The 27,514-nt window shown below is 43.5% G+C and overlaps 1 protein-coding gene across 1 annotated transcript in view; it reads right to left on the bottom strand.

The window, feature by feature from the left end:
* Positions 1-3,059: 3,059 nt before the first annotated feature.
* col11a1a (collagen, type XI, alpha 1a) overlaps positions 3,060-27,514 on the bottom strand; it is a gene marked incomplete at both ends in the record, with an annotated part of 136,628 nt that continues 112,173 nt past the window's right edge. Inside the window, 13 exons of the mRNA XM_083777618.1 lie at positions 3,060-3,206; positions 4,814-5,047; positions 9,507-9,575; positions 11,106-11,218; positions 12,893-13,151; positions 13,694-13,747; positions 13,908-13,943; positions 14,068-14,121; positions 17,445-17,552; positions 19,461-19,514; positions 21,445-21,498; positions 24,118-24,225; positions 27,495-27,514. The exon at positions 27,495-27,514 is cut by the window's right edge and continues 34 nt beyond it. Coding sequence (XP_083633744.1) covers positions 3,060-3,206; positions 4,814-5,047; positions 9,507-9,575; positions 11,106-11,218; positions 12,893-13,151; positions 13,694-13,747; positions 13,908-13,943; positions 14,068-14,121; positions 17,445-17,552; positions 19,461-19,514; positions 21,445-21,498; positions 24,118-24,225; positions 27,495-27,514 — 1,310 coding nt within the window. The remainder of the gene's footprint in view (positions 3,207-4,813; positions 5,048-9,506; positions 9,576-11,105; positions 11,219-12,892; positions 13,152-13,693; positions 13,748-13,907; positions 13,944-14,067; positions 14,122-17,444; positions 17,553-19,460; positions 19,515-21,444; positions 21,499-24,117; positions 24,226-27,494) is intronic.

Raw genomic sequence — 27,514 nt, 5'->3', positions numbered from 1 at the left:
TTGATGTTGGTACCATTAGGAGAGATAACAGGCTGTATTGATGTTGGTACCATTAGGAGAGATAACAGGTTGTATTGATGTTGGTACCATTAGGAGAGATAACAGGCTGTATTGATGTTGGTACCATTAGGAGAGATAACAGGCTGTATTGATGTTGGTACCATTAGGAGAGATAACAGGTTGTATTGATGTTGGTACCATTAGGAGAGATAACAGGCTGTATTGATGTTGGTACCATTAGGAGAGATAACAGGTTGTATTGATGTTGGTACCATTAGGAGAGATAACAGGCTGTATTGATGTTGGTACCATTAGGAGAGATAACAGGCTGTATTGATGTTGGTACCATTAGGAGAGATAACAGGCTGTATTGATGTTGGTACCATTAGGAGAGATAACAGGCTGTATTGATGTTGGTACCATTAGGAGAGATAACAGGCAAACGTTGATAAAAATAACAATTATTCTACATTCCCTAAGGGTGTAGACTTCTTGTGAATCAAGCAATGCAGATGTTTGACAATAACTTAAGTGTAAATTGATGAAACCAAATGGACACACACACACACACACACACACACACATAATTGTATAAAATAATTCATCTACCATTTGTCTTCATTCGTAGATTCTTTGGAAGGCCGACGAGTAATTCAGCATGACCTACAACAATGTCAATAATACATTAAGCACAAGGTGACTTTAATTTGTTTTAACTTCAAGTACTCAGAATGAGAGAAAAGTATTGTAAGATTGTACTTTATTGGTTTCAAAGATGGAATTGCACCAGCCCAGTTATAACGAAGGTCTTATTAAAAAAAAAAACATCCTTGGGTTTTTCCTTTTTCTTTTTAGAAGAGAACTTTTATACATGTGTACAGTCTATAAACCTCCATCTAATCCCACACACACCATTGAGACATTATTCCAATCCACGTTTTAATATTTAAATGAACCATGATGAAAAAAGCACATTAATTAAAGACATTGTTTTCTCGTATTTATTTTTTTTTAGTTACAAAAAAAGGGGTCTTTTTCTCTCCTCTCCATTTTGCATTCACAGAAAAAGGGATGTTTTTTTAATTAACAGCTAATAGTTTTTCTTTCTCTCTCTTTTAAAAAACAAAACAAAAATTCCCCAACCCAAAATATATAAACTGAATTGCTTAACCAAGGTATATATATATATATATATATATATATACATATATATATATATATATAACATTTAACATCCTCGTTTCTTAAAGGGTTATCAAGAAAGTTTGAGGTATACAACCAACCGTGGAAAAAACAAAAAGACAGAAAAACAAAATTCAAATAAAACAAAAACAAAACAAAAACAAATGGAATTAAATTAAAAAAAGAAGAATAGTGAATAAATTGCACGACGTCTTAATTAATACGAGCACAGGGTTACAACATTTAGTGGGTGACGCGTTGTCGCGCAACGTAACGCACTGTACGTGTGCTGGTTTGGATACTCGCGTTTTTACGCGTTCTGGATATTTTTTTCCGGTTGGGCACAAAAAAAGCAAATATTGATTATCATCTCGAGCTCTGGATGGTCAATATATACAACGGGGCAGTACAGTACAGTACCAGTACAGTACAGTACATTACAGTACAGTACAGTACAGTACAGTACATTACAGTACAGTACAGTACAGTACAGTACAGTACAGTACAGTACAGTACAGTACAGTACAGTACAGTACAGTACAGTACAGTACAGTACAACACAGCACAGTCTAATTAGAAATAGGGAGGTTGTTTTGAAATGATCACTTTTATTTGCTTCATGATGAACAGAAAACACGAACACAGTATTCAACTGAAAAACAAACAACAAACAAAAAACATCACAATTATAAATTCATTTTATTATTATTTATCGATGTCTTTTAACTCATACTGTAATGTATTTTTTATTTATTTGTGGAAACCGACATTGATAAAAAAGGGAGAGCCCGGGACGAAGCGTAGTTTTTAGTACTCTGAAACACATGCAAAAGTTTTTTTTCGAAAGTGGGATTCAGAAATAACAATAAGTATTGTACAAAATAATAATAATAATAATAATAATAATTACAGTTTTCCATTCCTCTTTTTCTTTTTATTATCAAAATACACCTCTCTCTCTCTCTCTCGTATAGCACCTCTTTATACTTTTTTCGTGTGTTTTCTTTTTTAAACAAATAAAAGCACCGTTTGTAGTCGTTAGTCGCACATGCAGCGCCCCGCGGAGTGTCCGATCCCGATCTTCTCGTCGTCCTCGCGTCGTCGTCGAAACTTCTCCGATCCACTCCTCCCCCCTCCTCCCCACCCACCCCCACCCCTCCGCCACACATTTTTTTAGAATGTCCTTCACCCTTTTATTTCTTAGCTCCGTGATGATAATAATAATAACAACACTGTTCTTCTAATCTTCCATTTTTTTTGCAGAACGGTTCGCCCGCGGGGAAAGCGCTCTCGCTCCCTCCCACCCGCGAGCGAACCCATTCCGCTCGTTGGTGGGATTAAAAGAACCCGGGTTACTGAAAGTAACCTTTAAGTTAAAAGTACCCGGGTTACTGAAAGTAACCTTTAAGTTAAAAGAACCCGGGTTACTGGAAGTAACCTTTAAGTTAACGTCATGTGGTCCGCCTTTAAGCCCTACAAGGGCGACAACAAGTATTTTCCTGGGTAATACATACATACATACATACATCCGTACATGGCAAAGACATGATTCGCTACACCATCTCGTTATTCAAAACTTGCATGTGGCATCGCTGTGGGGGGGGGGGAAAGGGTGGCCGTGATGTTGTTGTTGTTGTTGGTGGTGGGGGGTGGTGGTGGTGGGGGCTGGAATTTGGGGTTTTTTTTTCTCTGTTTGGTGGTGAAAAAACCCGCCAAAAAATGTCTTGACTTGACTTTCTTTCCGCTGACCCCGTCAAAAGTTTCATTTTTTTTGTCGTTGTTTCCTTTCTCTTTTTTTGGTTCTTTTTTTTTCTTCCGTTTCTTCTTTTCCTTTTTGGTTCTGAGATCCTAACCCAGGAAGCAGACGGGGCCGACCTCTAACCCAGGAAGCAGACGGGGCCGACCTCGAAGCCGAACTTCTGGTTGGCGTCGCCAAAGTCAGTCAACATGACGTCGATGATGGGGAGCTGGTCGATTTTGGGAGTGTTGATCTCCATCACCGTTTTCCCGTAGCCCTTCCTCGTCTGAGGAGAGGAACGCAAAGAGAGAGAAGAGGAAAACGTTGAGACATAGGGACAAACAACTGCCCTTTTACCCGTCTGTAAAACAACTGCCCTTTTACCCCCCGTCTGTAAAACAACTGCCCTTTTACCCCCCGTCTGTAAAACAACTGCCCTTTTACCCCGTCTGTAAAACAACTGCCCTTTTACCCGTCTGTAAAACAACTGCCCTTTTACCCCCCATCTGTAAAACAACTGCCCTTTTACCCCCCGTCTGTAAAACAACTGCCCTTTTACCCCGTCTGTAAAACAACTGCCCTTTTACCCGTCTGTAAAACAACTGCCCTTTTACCCCCCGTCTGTAAAACAACTGCCCTTTTACCCCGTCTGTAAAACAACTGCCCTTTTACCCCCGTCTGTAAAACAACTGCCCTTTTACCCATCTGTAAAACAACTGCCCTTTTACCCCGTCTGTAAAACAACTGCCCTTTTACCCATCTGTAAAACAACTGCCCTTTTACCCCCGTCTGTAAAACAACTGCCCTTTTACCCATCTGTAAAACTGCCCTTTTACCCCATCTGTAAAACTGCCCTTTTACCCGCCTGTAAAACAACTGCCCTTTTACCCCGTCTGTAAAACAACTGCCCTTTTACCCCGTCTGTAAAACAACTGCCCTTTTACCCCCCGTCTGTAAAACAACTGCCCTTTTACCCCGTCTGTAAAACAACTGCCCTTTTACCCCGTCTGTAAAACAACTGCCCTTTTACCCGTCTGTAAAACAACTGCCCTTTTACCCGTCTGTAAAACAACTGCCCTTTTACCCCGTCTGTAAAACAACTGCCCTTTTACCCCGTCTGTAAAACAACTGCCCTTTTACCCCGTCTGTAAAATAACTGCCCTTTTACCCCGTCTGTTTTTTGTCGACAAAATCAACTGCAGATTTAGTCCACTAAAATCGTATGACATGCACTCGACCAAAACTAGACTAACACTAGGACTTAGCCTGACACTCATTTTCATTTTGTTTCACTCCATTATTCAGTCTGAACGCCCTCCCTACTACAACCGTTTCTGGGATGGGCCTTGCCAAAGAGGCAGTCTTCGGTGATTGGTTCATACCAACCAATCAGAATAGTAGGAAAGCAGATGGCATTGTGTCAATCATGTGGCTATGGCTAACCCGTTTGCTAACCAAACAAACACAGCCAACGAGCGCTACTAGTATGTAAACAAAAGCGGTAAAATATGTCGGATGATGATGTTTATAAAACCTCTTGTGTCTTCAAAGAAACTATTTATCATACGTCGATTTAATAGCCAGATTGATACGGCCGTGAGTTACCGCAGTGGGGGCAGCCATGTTTGTTTGTGTCTGGACGGCACTGTTGTTTGACGTCATCGAGTTGAAACGACGCTGATTCGTCGGTTGGATTTCCAACCGAGTCTGAGACCTCCTTCGGGAGCGTCACCAGACCCTAAATCGCCTGAACATATTTGTTTAATGTGGCTAGCGATTTAGGGGCTGGAGCCAGGCTAACTAGGACTATGACTCTGACTAAACTTTGACTTTTTGTCAACATAATATGACTTAAAAACCAAATGAGAGCGTGGCGTGGGCGTTGGTCCTCACCGCGCAGCCGTCGGTGAGCGCCCGGATGTAGGGGTTGTTGTCGAAGGACAGCTCCTCGTCGTTGGCGCCCAGGAAGCGCAGCGCGCGGTCGTGGCTGTCGGCGGCCTGGTCGTGCCACGCCACCGACTGGTGGCAGCTGTACGTGAAGTTCTGCCGCGCCGACGCCGTCAGTAGTCTGAGGAAGGTCATCTGGACCTCGTTTATTGAGTCGCCCGAGGAGTCCACGTAGGACAGCTGTGTTAGGAGAGAGAGGGAGAGAGAGAGATTAGAGAGAAGCAGTGTTGTTTTTGGCAGCAAATTTCTATTTCAGTTTTACTCATAGTCTCCTGGATAGTTTTCACTTAGTCTTAGTCACATTTTAGTCACCTGGAATGTATTAGTGTTAGTCTAGTTTTAGTCGACTAAATGTCATAAGATTTTAGTCGACTAAATCTACAGGCGATTTAGTCGACTAAAATGTATTTTCGCGGGCCTTGTTGCCGTCATAATTACTTATTTTACACTTGCTGAAAATAGCCGATCTACAAGCTCACAAGCTTGTAGATCGGCTATTTTCAGCATGCAACCAAGTGTAAAATGACTTATACTGGATCTCTTGTCCACTAGTCCCTTCCTAACATTTTAGTCTAGTTTTTATTTGTTGACTAAATTGTCAGTATATTTAGTCTTAGTTTTAGTCACCATTGCGTAGTTTTAATTTAGTTTCCATTTAGTTTTCTTCAGTGGAAAAGGTAGTCGACGAACATCTTTCGTCTTAGTTTTAGTCGACGAAAACAACACTGGAGAGAAGGGGGAGATTAGAGTAAAATTGAGAAAATCTCCTCTGTTATACCTGTTGGGGGCAGACCCAAATGTAAAGTTGAGCTCTGCTCATAGGAAACTATTTGATCTATTTATATTCTTGGTATCTTAATTTTGTGGAAGACAGATGAAATACCCTCGGAACATTATGTTTAACCAGTGCCAGTATTTTCAACCACAAGTCGGCAGGGTTGATATTTTACAATTGACCAAAATACAATTTATTAATTTTTTTTTGGTGGTTTTCGTTTTTAGCCACATTAACACAGTTGGAATGTTAAAGAATGTTTTTATTCCATCAGAAAGTCGTTTTAGTGTCATTAAGTCATTGTAATTGCAATTTCAATGAGCAATACATCATATGCTACAGTGTGCAGTTTCATAATATGTAAAGAACTGAAAAATGACCATGGCCCCCTTGTATATCAAACCACTGTCCCCGGTCACATAATGTGGATGGCCCAAATAATGTCACTACTCCCACTAGGAGAGACTCGAGTATGAAACACAAAGTAAGGCAGATGTATTCGTAGAGGTATGGGCCCCCTCAGATCACATCGAAGAGCGCATTTGATTCTGTGTAGGACGGAGCCCACCTTAACACAATTAAAACATAGGACGTGTGCGAACGTCATAAGGATCCCGAAATATTTGTGCCTACGACGTCTGTGGACGTCCTAGCGACGTCCCAGCGACGCAGGGCGAGATAAGAATTTCTTTTTTTGGCATTTCGCTTTTCGCTTGCCGTAGGCTAACGCTCAGTGCAACTATTAGCTTGTCATTGACTCCCATGTTAGCGCGGCGGAAAGAATGACTCGTATCTCCTAATCCAGGGCGCTCTCCGTGGTGATGAACGGATCGATATGCTGGCGCTTCATTTCTGCTCCTCATCCGTCTCTCCCGCAAAATATGAACGCTTTTTGGAGCGTAAAAAAATATATTAAGATGATCGGGGATGTGAGGTCTCTTTGCAAAGTCAACTTTTTTAGGAAAGTGTTTCCGGTTCATGGCTTTCAAAGTAAAAGCGATCAGACAACTCTGGCACCCCGGAGCTTCTATTTTGATGCACTTCCGGCACTAAATGTGTTACGTGCACACATGCATTACACAACCCATGTGGCACCACTTGGAAATTATTATTTATTATTCATTATTTATTTTCTCTTTCACTTCTATTTTTTCTCTGTTTCTTCGTTGTTGTTTTTCTGTAAGTAACTGTCTTGTATGTAAGTCTGCTGTGTTGTCCTTGTGTCTATGTAAATAATTGAATGACATGTACAATCTCAGAGGTACAGACCCATAAGGTGTCCATTTGGTTCTAAACTATATCATTTAGCTACATGGGGAGCCCCCTGGAACTCCCTCAAGGACCCCTGGGGGTCCCCGGACCCCACTTTGGGGAGCCAGCCAGACAGCGCCCATCTGTCAGGAGAGGAACTTCTAAACATTGTGTTTATGTTTTAATATCCACCGTTTCCCCGTCATTTACTTCCTGACAGACAGATTGCAGGTAGCTTACCTTATGAGCTTATGAGATACAGCGAGCAGGATGGCATTAAGCCGTCGAGACCCGACAACAGATTATACTAAATGTCTTCTGAATCGTGACAGTTTTCTGTAAAAACCCTATGTTTCTATATATGTCCCCAAAAATGTAGTGTAATCGGCCGCGGGACCCCCATCTGAAAATATGTTATTCTAGGGACCCTCCACTATAGATATTCAATGATTTGCGGCACATTTTCATGACTTGCTAAAAAAAGTAGCAGATCTTTGAGCTTGTATATATACCTGCTGTTTTTCAACAGTTTAAAATAGTGGTTAATTAAAGTGGTTTAAAAGCTATTAAGGTGAGGACACAGATGCGTCTAAATGGATTAACCCATTTAGACCCGAGGACTGTCTTCTAAATCCTGACAGTTTTCTAAAAAAAACCCTATGTTTCTATGTCAGTGGTATTCAACAATTTCATGTCAAGGACCCCCAGAATTATCAGTATATGGCTGCGGAGCCCCATCTGAAAATATGTAGTTCCAGGGACCTCCCAGAAGCAAAGATATGAGTTAAAAATGTTCGCTATATATATATATTTATATATATATATATTCATTCTTGCACCACATTTTCACGATTTTTCAAAAATAGCAGACCTACAAGCTCGTAGCGCGCCACTCGGTGGCGCGCTACGAGCTTGTAGATCTGATATTTTTCAATAGCTAACGTTAGCTTGGCAACGCTATCCATTCCTGCTCCAAATAGCAGGCGTTAGCAGAGAAGCTGAGAGCTCCATTATGATCCTAGATTAGTATTTCTATGCATTTGATGTATTAATTACCTTGTGCTGTGTGAGAGCATATAAGAGCATATCTGCTAAAATTGTTAAAAACACGTTTGTTTACTCAACTGGAAGTTTACCGTCTTAGGACGTACTTTTGGATTATGTTAGATTTTCGGATAAACAGATTCAATTTATATTCAAGGGACATCGATAGAACTATTTGAATCCTAAATTGTATTTAGGAATGATTGATATTTGTTGATTGAAGGAAATAGTGTTAACCCTTGGACTACCAATCCCAATTTTTTTGTTTGGGTAACAAATTGGCATATTTTTAATTCATCATTTAAACATTAATAGAAAGATCTGATGGTTTGAACAGATGTTTTTTTTTTTTTTTTTTCATTGCTAGTGTACTCTCTCGAATTGCCACCAGATGGCGGGAACGCACCATTATGCTGATTTTGGCCAAAATAGACGAATCTTCCTAAGTCACTTCCGGTTCAACGACATCCGGTAGTATTTTGACCCTAGTCACTAGCTTGGCTGGTCCAGATTGCTAAGCTAATGCTATATTTTCCATAACTAAGTCAAATTAACCTCAAATCAACCCCAAAACATCGCAAAATATCACATTTTTACAGCGACGCACATAGAGACGGCGCGCGTGCACGATAGCGCACGATCACGCGGATTTCGGCTGTTTTCTGGTAAATTACATCCAACATTAGTGATATTAGCGAAAAAATGCTCATTTTTGCTCCATTGAACCCCCGATAACTGACATTGATTGACATTCCGTTAATTCCGTGAACGACAGGTTTGTATTTTTAGCAATAATCCGTTTTTTCCGGGAACGGTAGGCCAGGGGTTAATAGTAGGGCTGTCCCCGACTAAGGATTTGTATAGTCGACTGATAGATGAATAAATTTGCTGTTAGTCGACTAATAGTCGACTAAGCAATTGTATAGCAAGTATATAAAAATACAATATTTAGAAAAATATACAAAAATATTGTATTATTCCACTAGGTCTGTGGGGGACATAAACACATTTGAACATTCTGACTGTTCAAATCTTTTTTTTTAACAACTGAGAGGCTTGTCATTAGCCAGATTGAGCACAGCAGGTGAGATTGAGATTCTGGAGTCTATCAGGCCAGCACACTGTGCGATTCAAGTCACAGGCAGTGGCACATTGCCACACAGGCAGACACACTCCAGATGCACATTGGAGATTTGAACAGTCAGAATGTTCAAATGTGTTTATGTCCCCCACAGACCTAGTGGAATAATACAATATTTTTGTATATTTTTGTAAATATTGTATTTTTATATACAATTTTTTGGGGCAGTCGACTAAGAGGTGGTCAGTCGACTGAGACCCGTTCCGATCGATTAGTCGACTATTCGACTAATCGAGGTCTGCCCTAGTTAATAGCAGATCTACTGTCCTCGTATTCGTAATTGTGGCCTTTCCACAACTTTCTAAACTTCCTAAAGTAGAGAAAACAGTGTTGTGAGTTTGTAGATCGGATGTTTTCGCTGTTGGTTGGCGTGCGTGACAAAGTGTACACAGTGCTGGAGTGGCTTAAAAACAGAAGCGGACACTTACTATTTTACCCCGCTTAAATTCACTGAACCACGAGCCTGGAATCTCTTTAGGCCACGAAGATAATCTGACCTGTGGAGAACAAGAAATAACACACACAGGACACGTTAAGACACACACACACACAGGACACATTAAGACACACACAGGGCACGTTAAAACACAAGCCTTTTCATGTAATAAAGCTTTAGTAGCCTCGGAAACCCAGACGTTTTTATTTCCAGGGAGAGAAAAAAAAGTCTGGGACCGAGTCCACTTCAATACGACATAGAGCAGCGCAAACGTCGATCACTCTCTGCTGATTTCTGATCGTCTGCACCTTTGTTAAATGGACGCACACACACGCACCCGTACACACACACACACACACACACACTCACACACACACACACATGCTCCCTAGGCCCCATATTACTCCAGTTTTGGCTTCACTGCACTGGCTTCCGGTTGTTTTTAGGATTGATTTTAAAATTATTTGACTTGTCTATAAAGCTCTCAATGGTCTCGCACCTTCCTACCTACATGACTGCCTGCCTAAATATGTCCCAAACCGCCCCCCTAAGGTCTTCCACTGCTGGCCTGCTCGCTTTGCCTAAAAAAATGGAAACTAAAAAATACGGGGAAGCAGCTTTTTGCTTCTACGGGCCGTCGGCATGGAAGCTCCCACTGTACCTTCGACAGGCAGCCTCTGTAGACATTTTTAAAGCTCAGCTTAAGACCCACTTCTACAACATTGCTTTTAATTGATCTTTTATTTTTTTGTTATTCATGTCCTCACTGTATTGCATTACTGCTTGTTTTTTAATGTCGTTGCCTTGCTTTTCTTTTTTATTCTCCATTGCTCTGTAAAGCACTTTGAGCTGCATTTCATGTCATGAAAGGTGCTATACAAATAAAGTTTTATTATTAGTATTATTATGCCATAGAAAGCAAAGGTGAGTTCCAGGTTTTAGTAGACGAAAACCAACAGTGCTCAGAGGGGAACGGAGGGGGTGGATCTGGTAGAGACCAAGGGAACAGAGGGGAACGGAGGGGGTGGATCTGGTAGAGACCAAGGGAACAGAGGGGAACAGAGGGGGTGGATCTGGTAGAGACCAAGGGAACAGAGGGGAACAGAGGGGGTGGATCTGGTAGAGACCAAGGGAACAGAGGGGAACAGAGGGGAACAGAGGGGGTGGATCTGGTAGAGACCAAGGGAACAGAGGGGAACAGAGGGGAACAGAGGGGGTGGATCTGGTAGAGACCAAGGGAACAGAGGGGAACAGAGGGGGTGGATCTGGTAGAGACCAAGGGAACAGAGGGGAACAGAGGGGGTGGATCTGGTAGAGACCAAGGGAACAGAGGGGAACGGAGGGGGTGGATCTGGTAGAGACCAAGGGAACAGAGGGGAACGGAGGGGGTGGATCTGGTAGAGACCAAGGGAACAGAGGGGAACGGAGGGGGTGGATCTGGTAGAGACCAAGGGAACAGAGGGGAACAGAGGGGGTGGATCTGGTAGAGACCAAGGGAACAGAGGGGAACAGAGGGGGTGGATCTGGTAGAGACCAAGGGAACAGAGGGGAACGGAGGGGGTGGATCTGGTAGAGACCGAGCGGTACTTACTCCGTTGGACCTTTTGTCGGGGTAGATGCACGTTTCGCCTCCGGCCGTGAAGTTACAGAAGACTCTGAAGGAGTCTCCGGAGCAGCCCTGGTTGGGGTCGATCCAGTATTCGCCTGGGGGGAGAGGAGGAGGAACGAATCAAACACACTCAATATCGATATCTATTCGGTGTGAATATATACGTCTCAAAATGAAGTATGGAGTCCACTTGACAGAATGTGAACCCAGCACACCAAAGTTCTATGTTATAAATGTTGAGTAACAATTTTCAACATTAAACATTAAAAATGGAGCGCCACCATTTCTTTCCACCCTAAAACATGATCATCAGGTATTATTATAATATAAGGGGGGATAACTTCTTTCCAAAAAGTGTACAGTATTTATTAAAATCATGCTTTTATGTGGACACGCCCACCAGTTCATTAAGTATGCCTGGTTTGCCTGGTGGGTGGTGATGGGTGGTGATCCACCTGAACTGAAGCCACACCCACAGCTGTAGTTGTATGATAAAGGGGGAGGGGTTAGGGGAGGGGCTGATAGTGTGGTGTCACTATATTACTGTTTACTTCATTGGCCCGTTTGACTGTCAAGGGTTCAGCCTCCAGGAAGAAAATACAAAGTTAATACACCATTGCACATAAAAACGACTCCAGGGTGTCTAATGAAGTACTGTCACCTCATAGACACATGGAAAACTGGAAAAATACAAAATTGGCGGCACTCCATCTTTAACAACCTATAAGGGAAAAAACATCTACATTTCATCATGCTTTAATTAAGTAGCATCATGTGATGTGTCAAACTAGTAGGTTTTCATGAGGCTGAATCCATTCCAAGCATTAGTTTAGCACAAAAGCACTAAAAAAAAACGGCAATGGCGTCATCACAAATGTGATGGTGTCAGCACAATCAAGTTTCAAGAGACAATTGAAGGGGCATCTTGAAACCCAAAAACTGTAGGGCGCTCGAACGCACACGGATATGCATACACACACACACACACACACACACACACACACACACACACAAGTCTACAAGTGGCCTTGTAGATCGTCATTTTTTTTATTTTTATCCCACGATTTTGTAACCCATTTTTCACCCCTGTGTCAATCATCTAATGTGATCCTGGGCTCTACACACCCTCCACCAACCTAGTCCCCATATATGGGGGACAAGGGGAGAGCAACGGACTTGAACTCATGCTTCCTTCGTGTCCAAGTTGCTCCTTTACACCTGACAGGGGGGAGTTTCCCTGGTTGGACGTAGCGCGTGGAAGGAACACGTTATTCCAACCAGTTCCTTTCCCCTCCATCAGGCGCCCCGGCTGGCCAGGGGGAGGCAGTTTAGAGACCAGGATTACTGCATGTTTTTGTGAGGGTACCTACCCTAGGGGACACGGGGAGAACATGTGAGGGTACCTACCCTAGGGGACACGGGGAGAACATGTGAGGGTACCTACCCTAGGGGACACGGGGAGAACATGTGAGGGTACCTACCCTAGGGGACACGGGGAGAACATGTGAGGGTATCTACCCTAGGGGACACGGGGAGAACATGTGAGGGTACCTACCCTAGGGGACACGGGGAGAACATGCAAACTCCACACAGAAAGGCCCTTTCGCCAACCCCGCCTTCGGGTATGGGCACTGAGGAGGAAACACGCCGCCAGCACCCACAGTGTCCCGAGTGGGAATCGAACCCAGGACCTTCTAGCTGTGAGGTGACAGCACTACCAACTGTGCCACCGTGCCCCTAGATCGTCTATTTTCAGCACGCCAACCTACCGTCGGGGAACTCGGGGTGGCAGAGCTGCAGGTCCTTGCAGGTGCGCGCGGGGTTGCTCTGCGTGCCCATGGGGTACTTCATGCGCTCGATGTCCTGCTTCAGGTTGTTGAGCGAGCCGAACACGTCCTCCATGCCCTCGCCGTAGTCCAGGATGGTGCCTGTCATGGCGGCGGCGTCCGACTGCATGCCCGCCGTCGAGCGCTTGCTCTTCTTGGGCGACTGGATGGGCAGCGGCTGGATGACCTCGCCGGGCGGGCCCTGGAAAGGTCAAGGTCAAAACACGTTTAGACCGCTTCTACAAAATGTCTTCTTTAAATGGTGACAGTTTTCTGAAAAACCTCATGTTTCTACATTAGCGGTGCTCACTAGAGAACCTGCGGATGGCGGATTTAGCCGCGGATAACCGCGGTTGGCGGATGGTGCGGTTAAAGGTATATTCAGTGATTTCACTCAAAAAACCTTAGGTTTCGTTTTTGGCTGGGACCCAAAGCCTTTCATCCAATCAGGATAGAGAGCCAAAAACGAAACCTAAGGTTTTTTGACCCCCAGGGGTTAACTGGGGACAGGGAGGAACTCCTTATATGGTCAGCACACTCTATAGTAGAGAGGATTATCACAACAAAACAAAAAAATATGTGATATTTGAATTAAGTGAAATCACTGAATATACCTTTAATATAAATAGGATGATATCGTTAATGCGGTTGGATAGCGGGCGGATAATGCATTTGCAGGTCTCTAGTGCTCACACTATTTCATGTCAAGGACCGCCAGAATAAAATATATCCCAGAGTACTTACAGGAGGACCAGGGGCTCCGAGCACACCGGTGTCTCCCTTCTGACCAGCGGGACCCTACGAGGAACACGGGGTGGAGAAAACCAGGGTTATTAACACATCCATACCAGAACAGGAACACCAGGGTTATCAACCGTATATCAAACACAGTCATTCTCTGGAACAGAACAGAACTGGATTGAACTTTTAGGTGTAAAATGAATCTATCTGTACTCACCGAAGAGCCCTTTGATCCCTTGGGACCTTGGGGACCCTGAAACACAGACAGGACACAGAGAGACACAAAGGTTAGCGTTTAGTGTTACTGTGAGGTCTCTGGGTCAGCGAATCAAACACACACTGAACTACACACTAAAGCGCTATAAATAAATTCTTACCGGTAGACCAGGGGGTCCTGGGGGTCCCAGAGGACCAGACGATCCACTGACGCCCTGTGAACGACAGAAGCAGAACATCAGACACAGAACCAGACCATCAGCCACAGAACCAGATATCAGCCACACACTCTGGCCCCTTTTCCACCGGTTGGTTCCCAATGGGAACCGGTTCAGTTCTTTTCCACCGGTTGGTTCCCAATGGGAAACCGGTTCAGTTCTTTTCCACCGGTTGGTTCCCAATGGGAACCGGTTCAGTTCTTTGTGGTTCTTAGTCCATGAGCCAGAGCTCCAAAAGTGGAACGTTAATTATGAATTGAGTGGATAAAACCATACCTATATTAGATTGTTATCACCATTAAACTTCCCCAGTTGAGTACTGTACTTACACGAAGACAATGATTTATTGTATTACAAATTTTACATTTTTAAATATGCAAATGAGGCATTATGTAGGAAAATATGCAAAATAGTCGAAAATATGATAAAGCTACTACTGTGGAAGGGTTGCATTGTATTAATTTACTTGTATTGATCCTATAAACAATTTAATATAGGGTATATATGAGACAAAACCAGAACATCAGCCACTGTTTTCCCCATTAAATAACGGGCCTTGATGTGAAATAGAGTTGAAAACCACCATAGTTATATAAGTGATGCCAGCCAAGATGGTTATTCATTCGGTGTTGATACTGTCGACAAAAACTATGACTACCTTTTGTCACTGACAAAAACGACATAAAAGACTAAATTAAAACTAAAAGCCTTCTGTGATATTGTATGTGGGTGTTTCAGTGTATGTGTAGAGGTTGTTGGGTCTGTAAAAGTGTCATGTAGGGGTTGTTGTGTCTGAAAAAGAAAGAAAAAGCTTTATATAACTGAAATGTATTGCGAGTCATGTCTTCAGATCTTCTCCATGCCTAGTCTTACACTTATCTTGAACAATGCTGTACTATTGTAGTTATGTCAAGCTGTTTTTCTGTTTTTTTTTTGTTTCATCCTTTCATTGTTTCGTATGTTTGACTTGTGTTCGATTATTCTTTATTATTTGGTTTGTAAAAAAAAAAAAAAAAAACTAAAGCCATCATGACTATAAAACTATGACTAAATATACTGGCAATTTCGTCAACAATTAAAAACTAGACTAAAATGTTAGGATTAAGGGACTATATTGGACGAGAGAACCAATCTGTGATGTCGCCACTCCATTTAGGGAGGGAACTGAGCTCAAAATAGAGATGGTAAAACTGAGAGATTACCATTTTATTTATTTATTTATTCATCCATACACACTCCGGGCGCTCTGCCCAATAGACACACACACACACACACACACACACACACACACACACACACACACACACACACACACACACACACACACACACACACACACACACACACACACACATTATAATTTCATTTGCCTTGATCTGAGGATACTTAACCCATTTTGGGGCGGGAACCCCTTTTGGTGTTTTAAACATTACGTTGTAATTTAGCTATTGGAAAACAGCAGACCTACAAGCTCGTAGCGCGCCACCGAGTGGCGCGCTACGAGCTTGTATAGGTCTGCTATTTTTAGAAAAATCATGAACATGTGGTGCAAATCTTTGAATATAATATACTCTTTTTCAGAGCGAACGTTTTTAACTCAAATCTTTGCTTCTGGGAGGAGGGGGGGGGGGGGGGGGGGGGGGTCCCTGAAACAACACATTTTCAGATGGGGGGGTCAGCGGGCCAATTTCATATATTTTTGGGGGTCCTTGACATGAGATATTGAACACCACTGATATAGAAACATGAGGTTTTTCCGGAAAAAATAAAAAAATAAAAAAATAAAATCTTAAAAATTTCGACGTCAGGTCTAAATGGGTTAACCCATTCTGAACGGGAACCCATTTTGCTGTCAGCATCACGTTGTGCTTTAGCTATTGGAAAATAGCAGATCTACAAGCTCATAGCGCGCCACCGAGTGGCGCGCTACGAGCTTGTAGGTCTGCTATTTTTGAAAAATCGAAGAACGACTGACATTTTTTTTTTAATCTGATCTCAGGTCAGAATGGGTTAATCAGACCAGTGTGTGTGTGTCCAGTGGAAACCTCGTATCAATCTGATCTCAGGTTCTAAATGGGTTAATACATCCCATCGCTATAAGCCCCCCCCCCCCCCCCCCCCCCCCCCCCCCCCCCCAGGCTGTGAGCGACTAGGGCACAGCACATCATTATACACTCAATCTGCACATTTTATTTAACATCTAACGTCGAAATACCTCATGTTTCTGTATCAGTATGGCGCTCAATGTTATCTCATGTCAAGGACACCCAGAAATTATAATGTATTTGGCCCAGCCGACCCCCCCAATCTGGAAATATGTTGTTCCAGGAAGCCCTCAGAAGCAAAGATTTGAGTTAAAATGAATGAAGGTCCTCGTGTGAGAGACCCCCCCCCCCACCCCCAACCCCCCCTAATAGAAGCAGAAATTCACATTATTTCTTCTTAGAAATATTAAGAGGGGGTGAAATGACTGATGGATGGATGTTTTAATTGATGGAGAGAGGCCGTTATCATCGTCTCCCAGAAAAGCAGCTGGGGTTACTGTATGACGTCATCGCTGAGAACATATACAGTAAGTATGTGACCAAATTTGACTGAGGGACTGCCATTGGATTTTTGGTTTTTTTCATGTCATAATGAAAGCAGGGAATCATAGCTTCAAATTGGTCGTTCAGTTCGACACCAGTTTTGGAGGTATGGCAACATCGTCAGTATATTTAGTCTCAGTTTCAGTCATCGTAGCTTAGTTTTCATTTTGTTTTTCGCCAGTGAAAAAAAAGGTAGTCGACGGACAATTAAGTCTTAGTTTTAGTCGACGAAAACAAAGGACAGGCGGGTGTCGTGTCGACCGGAGTTTGTCTCGAGGCAAAAACACACAATGTGTTCAAACACAGTCAGTGCCGGAAGTTCTTCAAAATAGGAGCTCTGGTTGGCCCGGAGTTGTCTGAGGTGCTTTTACTCTGAAAGCCACGACCCGGAAACAATCTACTAAAAAAAAGATATATGATCCAAAAAAGCGTTCATATTTTGCGGGAGAGAGAGCGACGAGGAGCAGAAATGAAGCGCCAGCATAATCGATCCGTTCATCACCACGGAGAGTGCCCTGGATTAGGAGAGACGAGTCATTCTTTCCGCCGCGCTAACAGCTAAGTCAACGGTAAGCTAACGAGAGTCTAGAGTGTAGCATACGGCAGCCAAAAGTTGAACTGAAAAAATAATAATAATAAAAAGACATCTGGCATATGACAAATAACAGCCTCACGAAACAGCCCCGCAGTGGCCCCATCGACCCATCCATCGTTCCACCCATCACTACTTACACCATCGCCCTTGCCACCGGGGGTACCCTGGGGTCCGGGCAAGCCTCTGTCTCCCTTCTCTCCCTGCTCGCCGGGGGGTCCAATGAGACCGATTAAACCTGGGTGACCCTGTCAGGAGGAACACACACACACACGCACACACGCACACACACGCACACACACACACACACACACACACACACACAAACACAAAGAGGATGAGAACAATGGCGTTGGATAGGAAATCTTCAACCGACACGAACATGAAGTGACCTTTCTTCCTTCCTTCTCCCTCCACGGACAAATTGCTGGACGGTCTCGCTGCCATTACAAAAAATGTCAACGCTGTCCAAAAGTACAAAAGATTCACAACAACAATTAAGGGCCTGTTGATTTGAAAGCGTTGCTGTGGTTGCTGTTGGAAGATTAAATTGCAGTCGAGCTGCCTCGCCACTGAGTGTGTGTGTGTGTGTGTGTGTGTGTGTGTTGTGTGTGCGTGCGTGTGGTTTTGGTTTGAGGCGTACAAAATCTACATTTTAATGAAACTTTAATAGAACGCAAAACCTTCAAATGTCATTTGAAACATTTTAGAATAGTTCAACCAGCCAATCTACATTAAAGGTATATTCAGTGATTTCACTTAATTCAAATACACTTATTTTTTTGTTTTGTTGTGATAATCCTCTCTACTATAGAGTGTGCTGACCATATAAGGAGTTCCTCCCTGTCCCCAGTTAACCCCTGGGGGTCAAAAAACCTTAGGTTTCGTTTTTGACTCTCTATCCTGATTGGACGAAAGGCTGGGTCCCAGGCCATAAACGAAACCTAAGGTTTTTTGAGTGAAATCACTGAATATACCTTTAAATAGTTCAACCAGCCAATCTACATTGAATAGTTCAACCAGCCAATCTACATTGACACGTTAATGAGCTTGTGTAGACTGGCCATTTTAACTATTCAAAATGTTTTGCAAAATAGTAAAAAAAGGCAAGGAAGTTTAGGGATAAGGGGTTTAGCCCTACGAGTCCAACTACTAGTGGTTCTCTAAACAAGTCTAATGTAATTTGCAAAGACCCTCCATAACTCTGAGTGTTCAAATCGGATCCATTTTGGTTCCATTTGTACACATTTAAAGGGATTGTGACATTAAAAAAAAGGTTTTGGAATTGTTCTTGTTTTTTTTTGGTTTTCTAATCTCAATTGCACCCAAAAAACATGAACCTTTAACATTCAGTAGATTTTCTGTGATCTGGGGTTTTCTGGCTCAAACAGGTGCTCTGATTTGTGATGTAAGTGATGTAAGATCCTGCAAATCCCATATATGTCAATGGGATTTGCCAGCAGATGTCACTGTTTTCACTGTGTTGCCTGTTTTCATTGTAGCTCAAAAGGCTTCCAAACCCCAAAGAAAACTTCAGACCACAGAAAATCCACTGAATGTTCAAAGTTCAGGTTTTTTGGGTGTAATTGAGGTCATAAAACCCAAAAGAAAAAAGAAAAAGAAAAATAAATGAAAATGAATGTCATAAAACCTTTAAGAGTTACAGACCTGTTATGGTCAAGCAAGACTAACTCTATACAAACTATAAATATAAACTATACATACTATAGTATAGTATAGTATGTATATGTTTCATTATATAGATATCCCACTGTTACGTCCTTATAGCTTACGCATGCTTCATGACAACTACTTTTTATGTATGTGATGTGTTGCCATGCTTTTTGTTCTTGCTTAATGTAAATCACTCTGGATTAAGAGCGTCTGCCTAAATGCCTAAATTGTAAATTGTAACTCATCTTCGAACTTTAACAAAAGTGTGTGCCACCACAAGCCAACCCCGTCCATGTGTTAATCTGGACTGTGCTGATGGTCACCGAGTGTGTCCTTTGATTAGAGGTCAACGCGCTGACCTCTGTGTGTGTGTGTGTGTGTGTGTGTGTGTGTGTGTGTGTGTGTGTGTGTGTGTGTGTGTGTGTGTGGGGGGGGTCTGGGACTGGGGAATGTAATCAGTGTGTCGATGGGGTCACGCTCACCTTTTCACCCTTGGAGCCGGGGTCTCCTTTCAGGCCGGGGAGACCGGGAGGACCCTGCAGAGGAACAGGAAGCAGAGAGAGTAGACAACGTTAAAACTCCATGAATAGGACTGGGTGAGAGAGGAGAGGTCAGAGGGCAGGGCCGGATTAACACCTCTGAGGGCCCCTGGGCACTGAAGCTAGAAGGGCCCCCCCCTTCACGTGCAAGCAACATTTTTGCTGTTTTGTAGCCGTTTTTGGGGCAGTTTTATGCCGTTATATTGGCAGCCAATCTAGCGCATTGTTGCTGCTGACACAATTGCACTTTTCAGCTGCCCTTCTCAATAACAATAAAAAACACAAATATTTTTAGACACCATTTATTTCATTCGGATTAGCAGGGAAATGATCTGTGCAACTAAAAGAAGAAAAAAAATGTTTTTTTTCTTTTTTTGAGGGGCCCCTGGTGCCCAAGGGCCCCTGGGCACGTGCCCAAAGTGCCCATATGGTAGATCCGGCCCTGGTCAGAGGTCGGAGCCGATCTGCAAGCTCACAACACGCTGGCGCGTTGCAGCGTTGGCGTACAGTGTTGTGAGCTTGTGTGCTTTTGGCTGCAGTGTTGTTTTCGTCGACTAAAACTAAGACGAAAGATTTCCGTCGACTACCAATTTTCACTGACGAAAACAAATGGAAACTAAATGAAAACTAAGCTACAATGACTAAAACTAAGACTGAATATACTGACAATTTCGTTGACAAATAAAAAACTTTAGGAAGGGACTAGTGGACAAGAGATCCAGTATAAGTCATTTTACACTTGGTTGCATGCTGAAAATAGCTGATCTACAAGCTCACAACTTGTAGATCGGCTATTTTCAGCAAGTGTAAAAACACTCATTACGACGGCATCAAGACCCGCAAAAATACATTTGAGTCGACTAAATCAACTGTAGGTTTAGTCAACTAAAATCTTATGACATTTAGTCGACTAAAACTAGACTAACACTAAGACATTCCAGGTGACTAAAATGTGACTAAAACTAAATTAAGTTTCAGTCCAAAGACTATATGACTAAAACTAAAATAGAAATTTGCTGCCAAAAACAACACTGCTTGGCTGTTTGTTCAACGGTGCACAGCGAGCATGCTTTCACCGAAGACACGCTCGCTGGGCTTCCATTCCAATCCAAATTAAAAAAATCCATGTAACTAAACTGCCTCCCCCTTGGCCAGCCGGGGCGCCTGATGGAGGGGAAAGGAACTGGTCTCTAAACTGCCTCCCCCTGGCCAGCCGGGGCGCCTGATGGAGGGGAAAGGAACTGGTCTCTATACTGCCTCCCCCTGGCCAGCCGGGGCGCCTGATGGAGGGGAAAGGAACTGGTCTCTATACTGCCTCCCCCTGGCCAGCCGGGGCGCCTGATGGAGGGGAAAGGAACAGGTTGGAATAACGTGTTCCTTCCACGCGCTACGACGTCCAACCAGGGAAACTCCCCCCCCTGTCAGGTGTAAAGGAGCAACTTGGACACTCAGGCATGAAGGAAGCATGAGTTCAAGTCCGTTGCTCTCCCCTTGTCCCCCATATATGGGGACTAGGTTGGTCTCCCCTTGTCCCCCATATATGGGGACTAGGTTGGTCTCCCCTTGTCCCCCATATATGGGGACTAGGTTGGTCTCCCCTTGTCCCCCATATATGGGGACTAGGTTGGTCTCCCCTTGTCCCCCATATATGGGGACTAGGTTGGTCTCCCCTTGTCCCCCATATATGGGGACTAGGTTGGTCTCCCCTTGTCCCCCATATATGGGGACTAGGTTGGTCTCCCCTTGTCCCCCATATATGGGGACTAGGTTGTTCTCCCCTTGTCCCCATGGGGACTAGGTTGGTGGAGGGTGTGTAGAGCCCAGGATCACATTAGATGATTGACACAAGGGTGAAAAATGGGTTACAAAATCGTGGGATAAAAAAATATATTAAAATGTAATGATGATGATGATGATGAAGACTAACCATAGGTCCGGGCGGGCCGTCCTGACCGGGCGCTCCAGGAAGTCCTTGTTCCCCCTACGGGAAAATCACACGGAGTCACAGTGAATGAATGAATGAAACTTTATTGACAGCCGTATAGCCAGTGTAGATGACAAACAGCAATTAAAAAAAACATACAAAACAGTTAACAAATAAATACCTTGGTTCATAAAACTCTAAAACTCTCTCGTAAAAAAACCTATAGGATTAGTCAACGTCTTCAATCACGTTATTATGTGACCTGTCGAGTCTGCTTTTAAAGGTTTTATGACATTCATTTTCATTTATTTTTATTTTTATTTTTTATTTTAGGTTTTATGACCTCAATTACACCCCAAAAACCTGAACTTTGAACATTCAGTGGAATTTTCTGTGGTCTGAAGTTTTCTTTGGGGTTTTTTGGGCCTTTTGAGCTACAATGAAAACATCTGCTGGCAAATCCCATTGACATATATGGGATTTGCAGTAAGTGATGTCACTTACTGCCGGCAAATCAGAGCACCTGTTTGAGCCAGAAAACACCAGATCACAGAAAATCTACTGAATGTTAAAAGTTCATGTTTTTTGGGTGCAATTGAGATTAGAAAACCTAAAAAAAAACAAGAACAATTCCAAAACCTTTTTTTTAATGTCACAATCCCTTTAATCACGTCATGATGTGACCCGTCGAGTCTGCTTTTAAAGCTGAACATGAGGTTTCTCAAGAGAGCCTGGAAGGTGGTTAGACCAGAGTCGCAGAAGAGCTGAGCATTACAGCCTCTATAGCAGGGCTGGGCCACAGTGCGTATTACTGTCGTAACAAAAATAGCCGATCTACAAGCTCAAAACGCGTCGCAATGCGACGCGTTTTGAGCTTGTAGATCGGCTATTTTTTTGCTATATTTGAATTGAAAACCTGATTTTTTTTTGTTGCTATTTTTGAACTGGAATCCTGAAAAGTATAACCTTTTTTATTGAATTTACAAATGCATTTAGTTATAGTTCTGTTAACTTTATTAACTGTTAACATTAACTACATTGGACACAAAAAGACAATAACATGTTAATACTAGTCATTATAAGTACTAGTCGTTGAAGTAATTAAAGCGGGTTTTGGAATTGTAAACAGCTGAAATCAATCAGTATTCTGATATTAACATCTTCATTAAGTGAATGTGGGGGCCGCATGTGGCCCCCAGGCCGCCAGTTGCCCACCCTGATAATAACTAGGGCCGGGACTAATTGCGATTAATTGCCATTAATTAACTACAGAACAATTAATGCATTAAAGAAATTAACGCATTTTAATCGCACTGTTTTTTTCACCGCGGAACGTTGTCACTGGACAGTTTTCAGACGGACCTGCGCACCAAGTGTCCGTGTCCTCTTCAGACAATAACACCACCAGACACCGCAGACAGTTCACCAGACTGGGGGAAGCCGCTGAGATCACTTTGCTTGTCCCCGTGGATTGGAAATAGGATTTAAAAGGCTATCCGATGGTAGCGTGGATTACAGCACAGTTGTGTGCAATTATTCAATAAAGAATGATTACCCCTATTACTACAAAAACAATGTTTTATTGCTTAAACTCATGTATTCACTATTCATTGATTCAGTAGTATACCAAAATCCATTTGAAAAAATTGCTTTCTCACTGTTCTCGGGTCAAATAATGATATGCGATTAAAATGTGATTAATCTAGATTAATTAATCGCAAAGCCTCTGATTAATTAGATTATTTTTTTTAATCGAGTCCCAGCTCTACTAATAACTCCTCTCGGACCGAGAATAATGAATTTGTGTGTCCTCCCCCCCCCCCCTGTACGCTCTGGGACGACGTGATGATTAATATAGCACCCAGATACGATACAGCGATGGGGAAAAAAACGGTGTGTTGGTAATATATAAACAACTAAACAAGTGACCGTTGAAGGTAAACGCGACTATCGATTATACCAGGGGTCTGCAACAGGCGGCTCTAGAGCACACCCCTAGTGGCTCCCTGTAGCATTAAAAGTAGCAATAAATTATTTTCCATTTATGGTTTCTGTAGGAGGCCAAACGTGACAAGCAGTCTTAATATTTATTCTACACATTTTTACAAAATTGGAAACTTAACTAAACTAAAATTTATAGCATGCGACACACTCAGTGCCGTGCCAGCCAGGTGTCTATTATAAACAAACCGGTGGGTGTGTGTGAGGCTGCTGCCTGCTACGCTATGGCTTCTACAGGGAGAGAAATAAAGATAGCCGACGAAAAACAGAGGATTTAATAGTTCGTGGACAGAGCTTTTGCCTTCACAGCCAATGCAGATTGACTGCCTGTATGTTTAATCTGCAGTGAGAAGCTATCAAACAACAGAAAAAGTAATGTTGAAAGACATTTCCAGGGAAAGCATGCTAAATTCTGCTAGTTTCGTTGCAACCCAGGAGATAATAAAGCTTGGCAAGCTGCATTATAATGCGTAATTTTATTTGCGGCTCCAGATAGATTTTGAATTTATTTTTGGTCGAAAATGGCTCTTTCAACATCTTGGGTTGCTGACCCCTGGATTATACCATGACTTCAGTCGTCACGCTTCAGCGGTGGTGGTCAATGTACGTGTGCGTGTGTGTGTGCGTGTGTGTGTGTGTGTGTGTGTGTGTGTGTGTGTGTCTCTTGGAACTTACCACAGGTCCGGGTATTCCGCGTAGACCTTCCGGACCGGGCTTTCCTGCAGGTCCCTGGGGACCCACAGGCCCGGTTTTACCTGGAGCTCCCTCTGAACCGGACTCGCCCTGAAGACATGGAGCACATGCTAACGTTAGCAACAAAAAATAAATAAAAAGACAAAGTTTTATTCTTTGTCAATAACATGGTAACCTTTTCTACGCAGTGTTGATTAGCGCGGCACTCGCTTGTAGATCTGCTATTTTTTTCAATAGCTAAAGTAGGACATAATGCTAATGCGGGAACCCCTTTTGGTGTTAGCATTATGTTATGCTTTAGCTATTGAACAAAATAGCAGATCTACAAGCTCATATCGCCCCACCGAGTGGCGCGCTACGAGCTTGTAGGTCTGCTATTTTTTTTTAAACCGAAGAACGACTGACATAGAAACATAGCTTTTTCAGAAAACTGTCAGGATGTAGAAGAACATGTTTAGAATCTGATCTCAGGTCAGAATGGGTTAAAACACGCAATCCCACCGATAAGACGTAGCATTCTGATCATTACTCCTCTCTCAATAGGACGTATTGACAAAGTTTGCATAATTTAATGCTCTTGCAAAAACATTTGTTGTACGGTATATAGAAATTAAGTCCAAAGTTAAAGGAATATTTTCTAAACCAGTTGAGGACAATGTTCAAAACAGGCTCCTGAAATTAATTATTTTATATAAATATAATATATTAAACAGTTACGGCAGTTTGACCACTGAGTTGTCCACTCAAGGTCAAGTATAATACCATTCAGTATAAATGCATTTTATTTGTCTTCATTTATTCTATTCTATTATTGTATTTTAAATTTTTATTAACCCATTCTGAACGGGAACCCCTTTTGGTGTTAGCATCATGTCGTGCTTTAGCTATTGAAAAATAGCAGACCTACAAGCTCATAGCGCGCCACCGAGTGGCGCGCTATGAGCTTGTACGTCTGCTATTTTTTTTAAATCGACTGACATTTTTATAATCTGATCTCAGGTCAGAATGGGTTAATCAGACCAGTGTGTGTGTGTCCAGTGGAAACCTCGTATGAATCTGATCTCAGGTCAGAATGGGTTAACTGTGCTACCATGCTGAAATATCCCTGAAGACAGTGTTCAATGTTCCAAATAAATCCTACGTGTGTGATTAAAAAGCAGGCAGGCACGCACGCACACACGCACGCACGCACACACGCACGCACGCACGCACGCACGCACGCACGCACGCACGCACGCACGCACGCACGCACGCACGCACGCATTCCTAAATTGAATTAAACGCCTTTCGGTGTCTTTCGAGGCCATCTTTCACTGCCAACCGGATGATGGAATAAATACCACTGCGTGGAGTTTTCATTAACGTTGTTTGTCTTAAAATGCAAATCCAGAAACACTGAAGGTGGGTAAGGTGAGGTGAGGTGAGGTGAGGTGAGGGGTATGGAAGGGTGACACACTGAGGGTGAGGGGTATGGAAGGGTGACACATTGAGGGTGAGGGGTATGGAAGGGTGACACATTGAGGGTGAGGGGTATGGAAGGGTGTCACACTGAGGGTGAGGGGTATGGAAGGGTGACACACTGAGGGTGAGGGGTATGGAAGGGTGACACATTGAGGGTGAGGGGTATGGAAGGGTGACACATTGAGGGTGAGGTGTATGGAAGGGTGACACATTGAGGGTGAGGGGTATGGAAGGGTGACACATTGAGGGTGAGGGGTATGGAAGGGTGACACACTGAGGGTGAGGGGTATGGAAGGGTGACACATTGAGGGTGAGGGGTATGGAAGGGTGACACACTGAGGGTGAGGGGTATGGAAGGGTGTCACACTGAGGGTGAGGGGTATGGAAGGGTGACACACTGAGGGTGAGGGGTATGGAAGGGTGACACATTGAGGGTGAGGGGTATGGAAGGGTGACACACTGAGGGTGAGGGGTATGGAAGGGTGACACACTGAGGGTGAGGGGTATGGAAGGGTGACACACTGAGGGTGAGGTGTATGGAAGGGTGACACACTGAGGGTGAGGGGTATGGAAGGGTGACACACTGAGGGTGAGGGGTATGGAAGGGTGACACACTGAGGGTGAGGGGTATGGAAGGGTGACACACTGAGGGTGAGGGGTATGGAAGGGTGACACATTGAGGGTGAGGGGTATGGAAGGGTGACACACTGAGGGTGAGGGGTATGGAAGGGTGACACATTGAGGGTGAGGGGTATGGAAGGGTGACACACTGAGGGTGAGGGGTATGGAAGGGTGACACATTGAGGGTGAGGTGTATGGAAGGGTGACACATTGAGGGTGAAGGGTATGGAAGGGTGACATGTGGGGTATGGAAGGGTGACACACTGAGGGTGAGGTGTATGGAAGGGTGACACATTGAGGGTGAGGGGTATGGAAGGGTGACACACTGAGGGTGAGGTGTATGGAAGGGTGACACATTGAGGGTGAGGGGTATGGAAGGGTGACACACTGAGGGTGAGGTGTATGGAAGGGTGACACATTGAGGGTGAGGGGTATGGAAGGGTGACACACTGAGGGTGAGGTGTATGGAAGGGTGACACATTGAGGGTGAGGGGTATGGAAGGGTGACATGTGGGGTATGGAAGGGTGACACACTGAGGGTGAGGGGTATGGAAGGGTGACACACTGAGGGTGAGGGGTATGGAAGGGTGACACATTGAGGGTGAGGTGTATGGAAGGGTGACACATTGAGGGTGAGGGGTATGGAAGGGTGACACACTGAGGGTGAGGTGTATGGAAGGGTGACACATTGAGGGTGAGGGGTATGGAAGGGTGACACATTGAGGGTGAGGGGTATGGAAGGGTGACACATTGGTGACACATTGTAGCAGACCTACAAGCTACGAGCTTGAAGGTCTGCTATTTTTGGAAAAATGGAAGAACGACTGACATAGAAACATAGCTTTTTGAGAAAACTGTCAGGATGTAGAAGACATTTTTTAGAATCTGATCTCAGGTCAGAATGGGTTAAGTACATTTTGATGCCGATACTTTTGTACTTTTACTCAAGTACATGTTCACTTCCATACTTTTACTTGTAACGTAGTAGCTGCAAAGAAATTGCAATATTGGTACTTTTACTACGGGTAAAACCATGGAGTAGTTTTTCCCCAGTGTCGGTACGTGAGGTAGTTTTTCCCCAGTGTCGGTACGTGAGGTAGTTTTTCCCCAGTGTCGGTACGTGAGGTAGTTTTTCCCCAGTGTCGGTACGTGAGGTAGTTTTTCCCCAGTGTCGGTACGTGAGGTAGTTTTTCCCCAGTGTCGGTACGTGAGGTAGTTTTTCCCAGTGTTGGTACGTGAGGTAGTTTTTCCCCAGTGTCGGTACGTGAGGCTGTTACCTTGGAGCCCTTCTCTCCTT

The sequence above is a fragment of the Protomyctophum parallelum genome (genome assembly GCF_964188405.1).
Source record: "Protomyctophum parallelum genome assembly, chromosome: 12".
NCBI lineage: Eukaryota > Metazoa > Chordata > Actinopteri > Myctophiformes > Myctophidae > Protomyctophum > Protomyctophum parallelum.
The sequence above is the reverse complement of the archived record's forward strand: the minus strand, read 5'-3'. Positions and strand labels throughout refer to the sequence as shown.